Source organism: Anomaloglossus baeobatrachus, chromosome 5 (assembly GCF_048569485.1).
Source record: "Anomaloglossus baeobatrachus isolate aAnoBae1 chromosome 5, aAnoBae1.hap1, whole genome shotgun sequence".
NCBI lineage: Eukaryota > Metazoa > Chordata > Amphibia > Anura > Aromobatidae > Anomaloglossus > Anomaloglossus baeobatrachus.
In genome coordinates this window covers 251,926,734-251,945,302 of record NC_134357.1, presented here as the reverse complement: position 1 = coordinate 251,945,302, position 18,569 = coordinate 251,926,734, and the positions used below count along the sequence as shown (strand labels likewise).

The window sequence follows — 18,569 nt, the reverse complement described above, 5'->3', positions numbered from 1 at the left end:
ATGAGTAAAAGCTTTGAAAGACAGAAACAGGTGTCTTGTGCAGATTCTCTCCCCTTATCACTATTGAAAGAAAAACTGTCGTCCAGAGAATTTGACAGCCAGCGACAGCTGGGTGGTCTTTCAGAGAGAGACATTCTTTCTCATTTAAGGAAAAAATTTGAGTTACAAAATAATTTCAGAGATTCCTACAAGTTGAAAATGAATCTAATAGATGGAATCTTTGAAGAAAAATGTAGGTTTGGTCTTCAGCTAAATAAAGTGGATTTCTGGGTAAATTAATTGTATTGTTTGATATTTATTATTATTCATATACAGTGTATCCATGTAAAACATACCTTCTATAGATTCATATATATATATATATGTATTTAAAAGTAGTCATAGTATAATCAAAGTCATATCTTCATTTAGTTATGATAGTCTAAAATGTTATAAATTAATAATTTGATCTCTGTATATGAATAATAATATTTAAAATGTAATAATAAGAGAAAGTAACTGATTCTAAGTGTTTCATTTTTATCATAAATATGATAATAATTTTATTCTTTTATTTCCCTCAGAATTTATCAGTAAAGCAGATTGATGAAGTATTAACTTTTTATTTATAAATTTGTTCTTGTCCTCAATCAGGAAAAATATATCTTATTGTGTAAGTCTAATCGCGAAAGCATGATTAATAATAATTATTATTTTCTCAGGTACCAATTGCCAGAGGACCATTAGTTTAACATTTCTTTTATGAATATATATCTTCCTTAGAGTTATTAGAAATGTAATCTGAGTTTGGAGTGGAGTAATTAAAACTGCTTGCTGTTTTGGAATGGAATGTTCTTTGCACGTAACCAGAGCATGTGACTTTTGAGTTACTAAAGCTAACAACAAATGTCTGTCTGTCCTATGGTCAAATGTACAGTATGTGACTATCAAAGGTAACTGTCACTCATGAGTATATGGAATGAATAAAATTATTCAAATTAGTATCATATTATATATTTTGAAATGTGCATAGAAAAATTGGGAAAAAAGGGATATGTGTCTGTCAATGTTTCTATGTAGATGTATATGTTAGAAGAACCATGACAGTCTTGTGTGCATAGATGTGTCTATGAATGATTGATTGTCTGAGCAGCTGTCAACGTCAATTACTTGACTAAGGTTTTTGAAGTTTCCAAAGAAAAAAAAGGGGAAAACATTTTTTTTTTTACTTCAAGGTTATAATATGTATGTATATTATTTAGAATAAATAAGTTATAGTACATAAGTATAAATAATGAAGGAATTTATACAGAATATATCTTATTCATAGACATATTTCTTTAGTATAGAGAGGTTAGGATCCTTATTAAGGGTTTAGTCTGAAGAATTACATTCTAGAATAAGGTTTTAACGTTTTGATTTTTATACAGGTTTGTGTTACTTACTTTTTTTACTGATACACCGATTGGTAATCATTTTTCTTTTCAAATATGGAAGTAATATTTATAATATGGTCTTGAAGATATACAACATAAATTTTTATTTAATTTAATCTTGACATATTAATTTTTATAACATCATATTTCATGATATTGAAAGGAAAAGGTTGGGTTTTAATTACATATTTATATTTGATAAATATAAGTGTCTACAGAATACTTTAATAATTACCGTATTTTTCGGACCATAAGACGCACTTTTTTTCCCCCAAATGTTGGGGGAAAGTTGGGGGTGCGTCTTATGGTCTGACTGTGGCTGCGGGGATTGAGGTGCTGTAGTGGAGCGGGTCATCGGGGGCACGAGCAGGCTGTAGAAGCCTGCTGTGACCAGGTGTACCCGCTCATTACATATGCACGCCCATCCTCCCGCCCATTTCTCAGCGCAGAAGCCGGCACTGACATGTGGGCGGGAGGACGAGCGGGGACGCACGCATAGTAAAGAGCCGGTCCGCATGATCACCCCTGGCAATTACAGCCTGGAGTGATCATGTGCGGCTGTATTCACTGCTCTCCGCGCGTCATCATCAGCGCGGGGTGCAGTGAATCAGTACACTCACCCGTCCCCGTGTGTGGAGCCGTCCCCCTGCTGCACGCGATGTCTTCCTGTCTGTGCCGGTCAGCTGGTCAGGTGATCGGCACAGAGAGGAAGACATCGCGTGCTAGGGGAACGGCTCCACACACACACACACACACACGTCAGTGGTGCAGAGAGGAAGATGATCGGCTGCAGGGAGTGAGGAAAAGGTGAGTATAAACGTTTGTTTTTTTTTCTCTGTGCTATAGGATACAGGCCATATACCAGGATGGTATATGAGCATGATGGGGGCATATAGCAGGATGGGAGTATATGAGCAGGAGGGATGGGGAGTATATGAACAGGATGGAAGTATATGAACAGGATGGGGGTATATGAACAGGATGGGAGTATATGAGCAGGATGGATGGGGGGTATATGAACAGGATGGGGGTATATGAACAGGATGGGAGTATATGAGCAGGATGGGGGTATATGAACAGGATGGGAGTATATGAGCAGGACGGATGGGGGGTATATGAACAGGATGGGGGTATATGAACAGGATGGGAGTATATGAGCAGGATGGATGGGGGGTATATGAACAGGATGGGGGTATATGAACAGGATGGGGGTATATGAACAGGATGGGAGTATATGAGCAGGATGGGGAAATATGAACAGGATGGGGGTATATGAACAGGATGGGGTATATGAACAGGATGGGGGTATATGAACAGGATGGGGTATATGAATAGGATGGGGGAATATGAGCAGGATGCTGGTATATAAGCAGGATGGGGGTATATGAGCAGGATGGGGGTTTATAGCAGGATCATATACAAGGCAGGAGGATCATTACCAGGATGGGGTACCTTAGTAGAGAATTTGGGGACATTACCCCCATAACAGTGTCAGCAGCAGATCCTCGCCCCATATCAGTGTGTCATGACCACATTTTTTTGCTTAAAGTTTTATTTTCCTCCTCTAAAACCAGGGTGCGTCTTATAGTCCGGTGCGTCTTATAGTCCGAAAAATATGGTAATATTTTAAGGTACAAAGGAAGAATTGGAAAAAAATATATATTTGAAGTATATCATAATGCATTTATATACTAAGAGAAGAGTATTATCTGCAAAGTTACATGACTTAATTATTTTTATAGGTTACTGATATGATAGGTATGGAAATCCTATAAGATACTGATAATATTAAGGTTATGTATTATTAAAGACATAAGTGTTATATACATAGAAGGCCTTATTTTTATTTCAATTTTATTTTTTATTCTGATTTTCATTTTGTTCCTTTTATTCCTATTTTTTTATATTGATTATTTTTATTTAATATTCAAATTTTTAATCAAAATTTAAATTCTACAATTTTTTATTTTTCCTTCTAATTTTAATATCTCAATTGAGGAAAAACTTCAATATTTAGTTAAGTAATATCTGATATAAGAATATTACTTTATTAAATATGAATCTTATTAAAAGGGAAAAGTTCCAATTTTTAGAAGGAAGGAACACTTCATTCATCAATGTATTCAATTATTTACTTCCTAGTAATAAATTATTCTTACATTAGTATGTTAACACAATAAGGATGACATATTACTTATAGTTACACATTTTCTTATATAGTAGGTTATTTAATAAATAATAGACAAATCAAATAAATTAAATTAGAGTAATAAAGATGGAAGATCGAGGTACATCTAGGTTTACCTTCCTATATTTACAAATAATATATATTATATTTCTTAATCAATAATAATTTATAATGTATAATATTGTGTTTTGCTGGAATCATCCAGTCTTTTCTAAAAGGTATTTGCTTTGGTTTATAATTTTACAAATGATCTAACTAAATAGGCCACATTGTTGCCTTTCATATTTATAATATAGTACATGTTATAGGTACATATTATATTATTTTATATTACATTTTGGTTACATTGAACACATTGCCACTTATGGGTTTGGAAAGGTAATTACACCAATGAAAAAAAAAGGTCATTACATGAGAATACTATGGTTTATACCATTATGTAGTATTATTACATCATTCTAAGTATCAATTATATTAATACTTCTACGATAATAATAATGACATGGTATTATAGTATTAGAGTTATGATACGCTGTGACATTTATTAGTGATAGTATCATTGCCATATTTGGTATCTAGATTAGGGAATGAAGTCTTCAATCAAGATTACAGAAGATAAAAAGACTTTTATTAATTTTTCTAAAGTTAAAAGGGATTCTACAAAAAGGTTTAAAAGGCTGAAACTCAACGGTCCAAAAGGTAACGTCTCAAATAAGACTGTGTTACATACAATACACTTACCACTGTGGGACCTCAGAAACACAGTGATCTTATGGTTCCAGGATGGATAACCCTGACACATGGTCTGTGCCTTAAGACCTCACTACAGTTACTAAGAAGAGCAATAACGTGTTAAAGTTAACCCCTGTCATGCTGACCAAGAACGTCTTAACATCTGTTCCAGGATTTGACAACAGGCAGCGCGGAGGATAAAGGTGACTAATGTAAATTACACTGCACAGACAACAAAGACTGATGCTATTCTGCTACACTCATGAACTGTGGTTTATCAACATTGGCTATGGACTTTGTAATAAAGAATAAAGTTTATGGACTTGATCTAACGATGATAAACGCGATACGGGACTGTATTAAATTGGTAACCATTCATTTTTTATCAAAGGATTTATTTCTAAGAGACTGTGTTTATGCCAGATTACATCGGAGATAAGAAGACATCAACCCAGAGGACATCATATGGTGACCAGATTTGTTTTGCATCTTTTTAGGTTTAGGGAAGTATAATTATATATTTTATATGATTATCAGTCACGGCCTACCATAACATGAATCCACATTATTATATTATTGAACTTACAACATGAATAATGCAAATTGATTATTATTCATCATTATTATTGATATTAATCCATTATCGCCAAATAAGGGAAAAAGATCTGTTATTTTAATGATGTATTAATTAATTTTCGGGGTTTCATTAATAATACTAATTTACCCGCTTCAAGGGGGAATTGTAAAAACATTAAAATTAATACATCTAGTTATCAAATATTTTATAGTAGGACATATTATATGTTTTCACAATTCTGTTTATGTTGGAGGGCATAGTTTATTGATAAAGTTCTTATAAGGAATAAATATTAAGATATCCATGTTGAATATACATAAGTGCTGACATGGTATATATATATATCCTTCCATCTGGAAGCTTCTAGAGATTACACCATGTGACATGCATCCAGCAGTAATTTCCCTATATGGTTTGAACAGTTGTCATATAACATGACACGATGGAGGGGGCTACTCCTGCTCCTGCACGCCGTCAGCTGTCCCAGAATCCTTCCAGGCTGCAAGATGAACACATGCTGAAAAGCTACAGTATATCACCACTGCCTTACCATTCAGGATCCAAGGAGAGATGGATGAAGATTTTCTATTGATCAGTATGGACTCATTGAACTTTTTACGTAAGCTAATGAAGTATATTATTTTTCCTTTCTGTAACTGAATTTTGGCAACCATTTTAAATAGATAAAATACATTTATGTTTTACATTTTTGAAGGTCTTTCTTTCATGCGCTTTTACGTATTTGAAGAAAAATATATTTAAGAGTATATTTTTAACAATTGCTTTTCTGCTTCTACGGAATTTAAAAAAAAATAAAACTCATGAAATAGGCCTGGAAAGAAATGATGGTCCCTTAACTTAATATTTTGTTGCGCAACATTTTGAAGCAATCACTGCAATCAAACGATTCCTGTAACTGTCAATTAGGTTTCTGCAGATCCCGACAGGCATTTTGGCCACTCCTTGAGAGCAAACTGCTCCAGTTGTCTTGTGTTTGAAGGTTATCTTTTCCAGACGGTATGTTTCAGCTCTTTCCAAGATGCTCAATAGGATTTAAGTCAGGACTCATAGAATGCCACTTCAGATTAGTCCAATGTTTCCCTCAGCCATTCTTGGGTGTTTTAGCTGTGTGTTTTGGGTCATTATCATGTTGCAAGAACCATGACCTGTGACTTAGACCAAACTTTCTTACACTGGGCAGCACATCTCTATAATCCATTGATAGTCTTGAAATTTCATTGCACCCTGCACAGATTCAAGACACCATGTGCCAGATGCAGCAAAGCAGCCCCAGAACATAACAGAGCCTCCTTCATGTTTTACAGTAGGGACAATGTTCTTTTCTTGATATGCTTTATTTTCCCTCTGTGAACATAGAGCTGATGTGCCTTGCCAAAAAGTTCCATTTTTGTCTCATCTGTCCATAGGACATTTTCCCAAAAGCTTTTTGGCTTGTCAACATGTAGATTGGCAAATACCAGTCTGGCTTTTTATGATTTTTTTCAACAATGGTGTCCTTCTTAATTATCTCCCATGAATTCCACTTTGGCTCAAACAACGAAGGATGGTGTGATTTGACACTGATGTTCCTTGAGCTTGAAGTTCACCTTTAATCACTTTAGAAGTTTTTCTGGCTCTTTTGTTACTATCCATATTATCCGTGTCTTGGATTTGTCATCAATTTTCCTCCTGTGGCCATGTACAGGGAGGTTGGCTACAGTCCCATGGATCTTAAATTTATGAATAATATGTGCAACTGTTGTCACAGGAACATCAAGCAGCTTGGAGATGGTCTTATAGCCTTGACCTTTAACATGCTTGTCTATAATTTTCTTTCTAATCTCCTGAGACAACTCTTTCCTTTGCTTCCTCCGGTCCATGTTGAGTGTGGTACACACTATGTCACCAAACAGCACAGTGAGTATCTGTAGCCCTATATACAGGCTCACTGACTGATTACAAGATTGTAGACACCTGTGATGCTAATTAGTGGACACACCTTGATTTAACATGTCCCTTTTATCATATTATTTTTAGGTGTACCATCATTTCTGTCCAGGCTTGTTTCATGAGTTTTATTTTTTGGTTAAATTCTGTGGAAGCATGGTTGAAAATCAATGTCTGACTCTCATTTGTTCATTTTCATAGATTTTTTATTTATATTACTTTTGTCAGATTCAAGTTATTTCTGTAACCATTGTGGGTTTTTCTTTCATTAAATGAGGGGTACCAACAATTTTGACCACATGTGTATAGTGTAATGTTAGTAAAAAAAACTGTGGATATCAAAAGCGCATATAGGGTCTTACCAGGATAACAACAATAAGGGTTAATGAAAACCACTCACCTGAGATGGTTGTGTGACACACAACGAGTATTAAAGCAAGTATCAGCTGCTGCATACTCCAAGTGCCAAAGGCAGAATCAAGAAAAAAACAAGGATAAAAGTGGAAAAACGTTCGCGTTGCTGTGCCAATAAAGAGATAATTCCAAATAAGAACAATGCAGGGGGGTTTATTCTACGTGTTTCGGAGATAACCCTTCTCCTTCATCAGGAAATCCACCTGATGAAGGAGAGGGGTAATCTCCGAAATGCGTAGAATAAACCACCCTGCATTGCTCTTATTTGGAATTAACTCTTTATTGGCACAGCGGCGCGGACGTTTTTCCACTTTTATCCTTGTTTTTTTCTATAGTGTAATTGTGATGCCCTGGCAAAACCAGGTTGTCACAGAGCCTGCACAAATCCACCAAAGTGCAGGCCATTCTCCTGTTTGGCACCAACACAGTCCCCACACAGATATACAGCAGCCAATCAGGCCATACTCACCCCCTCCCCAGGAAAATTGGAGAGATCGAGAAGAGCTTAGGAAGTGACAGAGAGGAGTTTAATGGCAGTTGAGCTGTAGTCAGTGAAGAGCTGACAGGAGGGAGTTGGAGCTCCCTGGAGAGGGTAGTAGTCTGGGTTGGAGCCCCGGACCACCGGACGACTGAATTAGTCATGCTGACTAGGTGGCAGTGAGGGCCACAGGCGACGGAGTGCCGGTCGCTGGGAACCTGAGGTAAACCGGGGCAGGGTTGTAGCCCGCCGGTGCCGAGAGATGGGATCCGGTCCAAAGGCCGTTTCAAGTGGACGAAGTCCAGACAAGAAAGAGACAGACAGAGAGTGTGGAATAAAGGGCCCCTGGCTGTATATCTGTGTGTGGGACCCGAGTGTAGCCGCTGGAGGCTGACGGTCACTGGCAACTTGGTTTACAATACAGACTCTGTGTGGTTACTGACCCTCCAAATCATCAGCAGCTCATCCAGCCCCATGAAAACCGAACTGTGAGTTTCCTGCTCCCTGCAATCCCTCACCATCCCCTGGGCCCCGGGGTCCGGGACTACACCTCCCCTACCCGTGGAGGGGATTCCATCCTGCCGTCCTGCTCCATCAGCCCCAGGCGTCCCATCACCAGGCAGCGGCGGTGCTACCAACTCTCACCATAACTCACGGGTGGCGTCACTGACAAAGACTCTATCCCCTGTAAATAACCCCTTTTCACTCGTGGGCGACGGACGGGTGCGTGAGCCCCGGATCCAGCTGCCACTCGAGCCACAGCAACCGCCCGGATCCGAGGGCCTCGAGCGCCCCCCCAGTTGTGATCTGTCCCCTTCCCACGACAAAATGTTAGCTGAGTGAGCTCCTTTCTTTGTAATGAATAAGCTGCCTAGTGCTTGATATTCACGGGCTATAGGTTAATATAACTTTCAGCCCCTAAATGATGCAGAACAGGCAAAATATTACATTCAGCAGTCTGATTGCGGTAAATCTTGAATTCATGAATATTGAGGACTCTATTACATTTAAGTCCTGTCTCCCTAGGCAGCTAAGAATAAGAATCACTGCTAATACCTTTTGTTGATCTCAGATTGGGCCGCACAAAGCTGGTGACTGATTACATTTAATTTGTTTAAGCCATAGCTACCGTAGCTGTCTTTGACACAAATATACATTGGTATTTGTACAAATACATAACTCATAGGATATTGGAAGTTTGTAATGCTCTTACCTGAGGAACGGTTGATACAACAGACAAGGAGCGACACCCAAAGACGGCAATAGATATAGACACGCAAAACAATAGAACATTTGTGATAAGAATGAGGGAGAAGATGACAATGTCGCCAGTCTGGGAAAAATAAAACACAGAAAGTTCTTATCTCAGCTTCTTGCTGAACCAGTTCTGACTCTAGTTTATCTCAGAATCAAAAAATATATCAGTAATTACAAAATTGTCACTCTAGTGCTGCTACATGGTGCATCTACTCCTGAATGAACAAGGGATATCATGTAATAATGGGTTGCTAAATGTTGATGAAGACACCAGACTTCAGATTTAAGTCATACAAGGCAGTATATAAATTTGTAAAATATCTTCAATACCTAAAGGGTGAACTGTCAAACTTGCCAGGTGTAGCAAGGGTGGCGAGGTGCGTTCAGACCTACTTGCATCTGAAGCACAACAAAAACACAAGAAAAGGGGGCACCAGGGACACAAAAACAATGGGAGGCCCTGGAACTAGTGAGAGGGGGAGGTGGTCCCTTCCTAACCTCACCTGCAACTGTCCCTTCTCTCCTCACCAGTCCCTAAAAAAATTTCTACAACTGATGCTAAAGCAGAACCTGGGACCCTAAAAAAGGCCCTATAGTAACCCTGACTAGTGAGGGGCAGATGAGGTACACTAGGTCTCACTGCTGCACTAACAACATACCAGGGAAGTAAAGACAAACAGGGGTAAAAATAACAACCAAAAGGATATTGCCCGAGTACAGGAACTAGACTTGCAGAACCTTATTCACAGGCGGCCAAGACACAAATGAGTTTGTCTCGTATCTTCAGCAGGGAATGCTGGGATACACTATTATTTAAAGCTGAAGGGCGTGACTACTTAGTGAATGCAGCTGATCACTCAGCAAGGAACTGCTTTGGAAAAGCTGCAGTAGCAAAACTGTCTCTTAACCACTGCAGTGACAAAAGAAATGAAACCCATTTAAATGATAAGAGCCAGATGAGAGGCTCCAGTCCAAAGGCTATCACTGATCTCAACATGCAGGGAGATGATCGTGACATGAACACAACAGATACTAGTTATCCAAGACTTCCCACCAAACAATAATGTGACGCCCTGGCACAGCAAGGTAGTCCCACAACAAGGACCCCCGCATAACACCGTCTCACAAAGGGTTACACACAGCCGACAAAATCCTAGCCACCCCCCCAGGGAAGGACAGGCACACCAGTGGGCCGGACCAGGCAGATGGGAAATGCCCACCTAGGGGTCTGGAGAACCCAGGGCGGGAAAGGAGTCAGTTAAGTCTGAAGTCAGTAGAGTGCAGTTCAAGTGGTACTTCAAGTGGAGTTGGAGTAGTTGAGAGGAATGGAAGTTCAAGTGCAAGCCAGAGTGGAAAGTCTTCAGGGTTGGAGCCCCGGCGTGCTGGCTGGGTGGCAGACGGTGGTCCGTGTCAAACAGGAGACGGGAAGATGGCTGCCGGAGATCCGAGGTGGACAGGGACAGGGTTGGAGCCCGCTGGTACCGACACCGGAGAACCGACCCGGAAACCGTGCACAGAGGGGGTACTTGGATCCTGAAGCCAGGATCGGAACCAACGACCTAGCTAATTAACCAATTGAGGGCAGGATTACAGGTCCTGTCACAAACAAAGTCCCAAAAGCAGACAACAGCCCACCGCGGGGGATAGGGCATCCGCCAGGGCCCGGTAGATCCCAAGGGCCAGCGTCAGTGGGCAAGGCTCCCACCCGTAGTTCTGGGAGCAGGCTTCCGTATTCCATACCGGAGAGCCCAAAGAGAACTCACAGTAGTGCAGAGGAAAGTGACACAGACCATCAGCCTGGGTATGGGACCCGAATGCACCCGGCTGCGTCGGCCGGCCACCACCACCTTGGTTTACTACTGGACTCGTCTGATTTATTTAATCGTGAGTAAACTGAGACTCCCTGGTCTGACCAGGCGCGCCGGCCCCTGCCATTACCGTCCCCTACACCGAGTCACCGGCCCCAGGGCAACCATCCCTACCCACGGAGGGGTTAACAACCAGCTGCCATCCCATTGCCCCCGGGTGCCCCACAACAGCAGCGGTGGTGCCACACTTTACCACACACCGTGGGTGGTGTCACAGACAGTTTACAGCAAATCCCGTACAAATACGTCCCCTTTTATTTGAAGTGTCCGCGCGACCCCCAGGTCTGGAAGAATCCCTCAAGCCACACTACGGATCTAGATCCGAGCAGCCCAGCTGCTGGCATGGGGGCGGCACAATAACACTTGATGTCTACTATGTGATGTGCACTCCCTAAAGACTTAGGTGCTTTCCTCCCTCTCCACACTCTGATCTTGTGTACAATTGCCTACCTCTTTCTGCTCTAAAGCCAGCTTTACACCTTACAATTAGGTATGCGATCTCGTATGCGATGTGACACGCCCAGGTTGCATATGCGATCTAATGAGATTGCACGTAGGTCGTTCATTTGCTGTCACACGAGCGTTAGTAGTCTATGTTAAATTGATCAATTTTGTGTGCGATCCTTTAGATCATGTGTTCTGTGACGTATGCATTGGGCACCCTTTTTTTTTTTTATTTATTGACTTGACAAGCGTGTGTAATGTGTAGGGATGCGTTTTTACTATGTCATCTGCCATTCAGCTCTGCTACATGGCCGCTGACAGCAGACACAGACAGCCATGTAGCAGCGGTGAATGGCAGATGACAGCAGACACAGACAGAGCCGCACTGTCAGAATGAACTCGGGTGAACTTCCCCCGACTTCATTGTCATGCTGCGGCTCTGTCTGTGTCGCGCCCTGATTAGCGGTCACCAGTGAAGGACCCACCGGTGACCGCTAATCCCCTGAGTAACTGAATTGAGCAGCCCTCTCTCATATACTCACCGATCCCCGATCTCCGGCGCTGCACGGCATTCACACTGCTCCGGCGGCTTTTACTGTTTTGAAAAAGCCGGCCGCCCATTAAACAATTTCGTATTCCCTGCTTACCCCGCCCACCGGCACCTATGATTGGTTACAGTGAGACACGCCCCCCACGCTGAGTGACAGGTGTCACACTGCACCCAATCACAGCAGCCGGTGGGCGTGTCTATACTGTGTAGTGAAATAAATAATTAAATAATTAAAAAAAATGGCGTGCGGTCCCCCCCAATTTTAAAACCAGCCAGATAAAGCCATACGGCTGAAGGCTGGTATTCTCAGGATGGGGAGCTCCACGTTATGGGGAGCCCCCCACCCTAACAATATCAGTCAGCAGCCGCCCAGAATTGCCGCATACATTATATGCGACAGTTCTGGGACTGTACCCGGCTCTTCCCGATTTACCCTGGTGCGTTGGCAAATCGGGGTAATAAGGAGTTATTGGCAGCCCATAGCTGCCAATAAGTCCTAGATTAATCATGTCAGGCGTCTATGAGACACCTTCCACGATTAATCTGTAGATTACAGTAAATAAACACACACCCGAAAAATCCTTTATTGGAAATAAAAAACACACACACATTCCCTGGTTCACCACTTTAATCAGCCCCAAAAAGCCCTCCATGTCCGGCGTACTCCAGGATGGTCCAGCGTCGCATCCAGCGCTGCTGCATGGAGGTGACCGGAGCTGCAGCAGACACAGCCGCTCCGGTCACCTCCACGCAGCTAATGAAGACAGCCGTGCGATCAGCTGAGCTGTCAGTGAGGTTACCCGCTGTCACTGGATCCAGCGGTGGATGCAGCGGTGGCCGCGGGTAACCTCAGTGACAGATCAGCTGATCGCGCTACTCACCTCAGTTGCTGACTGGAGCTGACCGGAGCGGCGGTGTCTGCTGCAGCTCCGGTCACCTCCATGCAGCAGAGCTGGATGCGACGCTGGACCATCCTGGAGTACGCCGGACATGGAGGGCTTTTTGGGGCTGATTAAAGTGGTGAACCAGGGAATGTGTGTGTGTTTTTTATTTCCAATAAAGGATTTTTCGGGTGTGTGTTTATTTACTGTAATCTACAGATTAATCATGGAAGGTGTCTCATAGACGCCTGACATGATTAATCTAGGACTTATTGGCAGCTATGGGCTGCCAATAACTCCTTAGTACCCCGATTTGCCAACGCACCAGGGTAAATCGGGAAGAGCCGGGTACTGTCCCAGAACTGTCGCATATAATGTATGCGGCAATTCTGGGCGGCTGCTGACTGATATTGTTAGGGTGGGGGGCTCCCCATAACGTGGAGCTCCCCATCCTGAGAATACCAGCCTTCAGCCGTATGGCTTTATCTGGCTGGTTTTAAAATTGGGGGGAACCGCACGTCATTTTTTTTAATTATTTAATTATTTATTTCACTACACAGTATAGACACGCCCACCGGCTGCTGTGATTGGGTGCAGTGTGACACCTGTCACTCAGCGTGGGGGGCGTGTCTCACTGTAACCAATCATAGGTGCCGGTGGGCGGGGTAAGCAGGGAATACAAAATTGTTTAATGGGCGGCCGGCTTTTTCAAAACAGTAAAAGCCGCCGGAGCAGTGTGAATGCAGTGAAGAGCCGCGCCGGGGATCGGTGAGTATATGAGAGAGGGGGTAAGAGGGATAGACTGACATGGACAGACAGAGAGGGACAGAGATAGTGACGGACTGACAGAGATTAGTGCATGACAGACATTGTGAGGCGCTTCAGAACGCAGCTTTTCAGCTGCGCTCTGAAGCGGACCTTTTTTAAGCTGCGGTGCAGAGCGCACACCTGCGCACATAGCATCAGACACCGAAATCGTATGAGGGATGTCACACGTTACAATTCACTAGTTTCGTACTACTAAACGTCCAATGTATGAGGAATAAACGACGTGTATGCGATCACCGTATTTTCGTTCAATATCGATCGCATGTAGGTTTCACACGCAAATACATCACGAACGATGCCGGATGTGCGTCACTTACAACTTGACCCCGACGACGGATTGAAAGATCTATTGAAGTGTGTAAAGCAGGCTTAAGACGGAAAATTAGATATGTGAGAGCAAATAAACCAGTCACAGCCAGGAACAGTGTACTTGTCGAATCTATATTTGTCATGGTAGAGCCACCCCAACTATTAGTGTAAATGTAGGTGCACATGTATGCTGTGGTCATTAACAAATATAATCTTGAATAAAATAAAAACATAATGTGTAGGCACTTTGCCCCTGTCTAGTTTGAGGCCTGCTGGCACATACAACCCCTGGCAAAAATTATGGACTCACCTGGCTCTGAGGAGGTTCATTCAGTTGTTTACTTTTGTTTATAAAAAGCAGATCACAGACATGGCACAAAACTAAAGTAAATTTAAATGTCAATTTTTTGGCTTTATGAAACACTAAAAAAATCATGAAAACATAATGTGCTAGCTAGTAACGGTTACTTTTCAAGACCAAACGGGGAAAATTATGGAATCACTCAATTATGAGTAAAAAATTATGGAATCATGAAAAACAAACAAAAGAACCCTCCAATACATCACTAGTATTTTGTTGCACCACCTCTGGCTTTTATAACAGCTTACAGTCTCTGAGGCATGGACTTAATGAGTGACAAACAGTACTCTTCATCAATATGGCTCCAATGTTCTCTGATTGCTGTTGCCAGATCAGCTTTGCAGGTTGGAGCCTTGTCATGGACCATTTTCTTCAACTTCCACCAAAGATTTTAAATTTAAATTGAGATCCTGACTATTTGCAGGCCGTGACATTTACCTTATGTGTCTTCTTTCAAGGAATGTTTTCACAGTTTTTGCTCTGTGGCAGGATGCTTTATCATCTTGATAAATGATTTCATCATCCCCAAAGATCCTTTCAATTGATGGGATAAGAAAAGTGTCTAAAATTTCAATGTAAACTTGGGCATTTATTGAAGATGTAATGACCACCATCTCCCCAGTGACTTTACCTGACATGTAGCCCATATCATCAATGACTGTGGAAATGTACATGTTCTTCTCAGGCAGTCATCTTTATATCTCATTGGAACAACACCAAACAAAGATTCCAGCATCATCACCTTGCCCAATGCAGGTTCGCGATTCATCACTGTATATGACTTTCATCCAGTCTTCCACAGTCCATGATTGCTTTTCCTTAGCCATTGTAATCTTGTTTTGTTCTGTTTAGGTGTTAATTATGGCTTTTGTTTAGCTTTTCTGTATAAAAATCCAATTTCTTTTAGACAATTTCTTACAGTTCGGTCACAGACATTAACTCCAGGTTCCTCCCATTCGTTCCTCATTTGTTTTATTGTGCATTTCTTCTTTTGGAGACATATTGCTTTAATTTTCCTGTCTTGACGCTTTGATGTCTTCCTTGGTCTACCAGTATGTTTGCCTCTAACAACCTTCCCATGTTGTTTGTATTTGGTCCAGATATTAGACACAGCTGACTAAACAACCAACATCTTTTGCAACATTGTGTGATGATTTACCCTCTTTTAAGAGTTTGATAATCCTCTCCTTTGTTTCAATGGACATCTCTCGTGTTGGAGCCATGATTCATGTCAGTCCACTTGGTGTAACAGCTCTCCAAAGTGTGATCACTCCTTTTTAGATGTAGACTAACAAGCAGATCTTATTTTATGCAGGTGTTAGTTTTGGGAATGAAAATTTACAGGGTGATTCCATTATTTTAACCTCATAATTGAGTGATTCCATAATTTTCCTCCTGTTTGGTCTTGAAAAGTAACCGTTACTGGCTAGCACATTATGTTTTCAGGATTTTTTTTTAGTGTTTCCTAAAGCTGGAAAGTTGCCATTTGAAATGACTTTAGTTTTGTGCCAAGTCTGTGATCTGCTTTTTTTAATCAAAAGTAAACAACTGAGTGAACATCCTCAGAGCCAGGTGATTCCATAATTTTTGCCAGGGGTTGTATGTGCCAGCAGGCCTCAAAATAGACAGGGGCAAAGTGCCAAGATGAGTTACTAGCGTTATGGACCCATCCTGATTAGGTACAACTTGCTACAATGGGATGACGTTTATACTTTTTGATAAAAATAATTGTAAGTAAATACCTCATGTTTTTACATGTCTTACTATTCATTTACTAACTGTGCCTGTACATTATGTTTTTATTCTAGATTATATTAAAAGATACCTGTCATATCAAAAAACTCTTAACCTGCAGATGTGGTGTTAACCTCCAGGTTAATAGCATTTTAAAGCCATGGAGCCGCTGCAATTTAAGCCTGGCTCCCAGCAGCCTGCGGCTTTCAGACATAGAGGTGCACTCGGCTCTGCTTCAGTCACCATGATTGGTGGTTGTAGCCACACTTCGGCTCTGACTTCCAGCTGGCTCTGTGTTGATGCACTGCTGAGCCGGCTGGGGTCATAGCCACTGGTCACCATGTACTTAGCGGTGATTGAAGTTGTGCTGGCCGCACCTCTATGACTGGCTGAGGTGGCTGTAGTCAGTGCTGGGGTGTAGTTATAGCCACTGGTCACCATGAACTGTGCAGTGAATGAAGTTATACTGGCTGCACCTCTATGACTGGCTTAGGCGGCTGTCAGTCAGTGCTGGGGTGTGGTTATAGCCACTGGTCACCATGGACTGAGTGGGAACTGTAGTCATGTTGGCTGCTTCTCTATGACGCGCTGAACCGGCAGTCAGTCAGTGCCGGGTGGTGGGTTATAGCCACCAGCCTCCATGTAATGAGCAGTGACTGAAGTTGTGCTGGCCAGGCCTTTATGACTGAAAGCTGAAGGCTGGATGAGGAATGAAGATCATATCCTCCCGGCAGTTGGGCTTTCAATGTGGCAGTCACATGTCTTTAGAACACTATTAACCAGTACATTAACCCCATATCTGCAGGTTGGTAGCATTTTTGATATGGCAGGTTCACTTAAATTAAACAATTGTAAAGCAAATCTGGGTAAAACTCACTTCTGGCTTTGGGCACAAGTATTGATAAATAATATGCAAAGAACATTCAATAGATGTGATTGACACAATATCCAAACATGCCATGATAATTCCAATGCAGCTCAGGATTGCTCCAAGGATGTTCAGGGCAAGAGACCCTTTCACCTACAATGGGAAAAAAAGGAAAAATCAGATAAACAACACTGAGACATTTATTCTAACAAGGAATTGCCGCAGGAGTTAGGCTGAGTTCCCAAGAAAAGTGTTGCATGGATTTTTACTATGCAAAAAACACAGGCCTGTTCAGTATTTGGTGAGTTTTTTACCTTCAGTATTTATAAGCCTACGCAGCAACGAGGGGGCCCATACGCGACAGAAAGCAGCAGCTAGAATCGACTGGTCCATGCTGCAAACAAACGGGCCGAGAGAGGGGAGAACGGCAAAGGCGACTTCCCTGGGTGATACCAGCAAGACTCCAAGTCGAGGTCACTTCAAAAACAGGAGGGCTAGGAAGGCGAATCAGAAGTCACCCCTATTTCAGCCAAAGGGATACCTGGTTCTTCCTGGTCTACCACAGCTACGCCCGGGTTACTCATCCTGCCACCTGATGTGAGTAAAACGCCTGAAAGACATTCTGGTTGTGCGTGTGAGTCATTCTGTAACCTGTGGTTCCACAGCATCAAACCGGGCCCTGGGGCCAGTCCCCCTCTCAGGGGGGCCACACCATCTAACTGCCTCTACCAACAGCCCCAGGCGTTCCCTAACCTGCAGTGGCGGTCCCCTGACCGCAATACCGTGAGTGGCATCACGAAACTCCTAAAGAAGCAACCTACCTGTGACCAGATTGTCCCTCCACATGGAGTCCCTGAAGGTAATGCACAGCTACATCTGGCCTGGGCTCCACAGTTGCACTTCTAGGTTTGGCTACAAATACTGATATAAATTACTGCCCGAATACTGAAAGTGTGAACGTAGCCTTAGAAGTCAAACAGATTGAATGAGACTCACAGAAATTGCATGCCCACTGTGCTTCTTTTCTACACAGTGTAAACTGACCTGAAGAGAATCTTTGAAATATGTCAATTTTGTTAAGTATGTGTTTCATTTGCATATGTTCCCCATAGAAAAATGCATATGTATTTTTATTGTGTTTCCACAGAAGAAATGCACTAAAACCATATGCAGTCTACCCATTAGTTTACCAGCAACGTTTTATAAAAGCTAAGTAACAGGAAATATTAAAACAAAGCAGTTTTACTTAAGACATGACATACCACAACCACAGCAGTAAAAAACTCAATGGAAATATGAAAAAATGCACTAAAAAATACAACAAAAAAGTGCAAGTAACTAAGTAAGCCAAAAAATTGATGCCAAAATGGTGCAGAAAATCTGTAGCATCAGTCACACACTAATATGCATTGTGGGGATTTAGTATTCATGTTCATGGCTCTATATAATCTCAACGTCTATCAATTGCATTCTGGAATTACTTATATGGTGGACACCGAAAAGCGCGGGCCACAAGCAAAAATCAAAATGCGCATGTATTACTGAAGAGTGAATTCTACCACCCAGGAAAACTGATTTATGACCCTTTGGAAAAGTTATCATATCTTTATTTACTAACAATACAGTTCCTCTAGGGGGAGGTACAACACAAAGTCTCCTAACTCCATATAAAGAAGATGAAGCCAAGGCATGGACCACACCCTCCAGGAACCGGACTG

At 41.9% G+C, this 18,569-nt stretch overlaps 1 protein-coding gene across 2 annotated transcripts in view; it reads right to left on the bottom strand.

The window, feature by feature from the left end:
* LOC142309912 (membrane-spanning 4-domains subfamily A member 8-like) overlaps positions 1–18,569 on the bottom strand; it is a 102,758-nt gene that overhangs the window by 9,589 nt on the left and 74,600 nt on the right. For both annotated transcript variants that reach the window (XM_075347377.1, XM_075347378.1), the window contains exons 5-6: positions 16,861–17,004; positions 8,965–9,084 (exon numbers count right to left, since the gene is read on the bottom strand). In XM_075347377.1, coding sequence (XP_075203492.1) covers positions 8,965–9,084; positions 16,861–17,004 — 264 coding nt within the window. The remainder of the gene's footprint in view (positions 1–8,964; positions 9,085–16,860; positions 17,005–18,569) is intronic.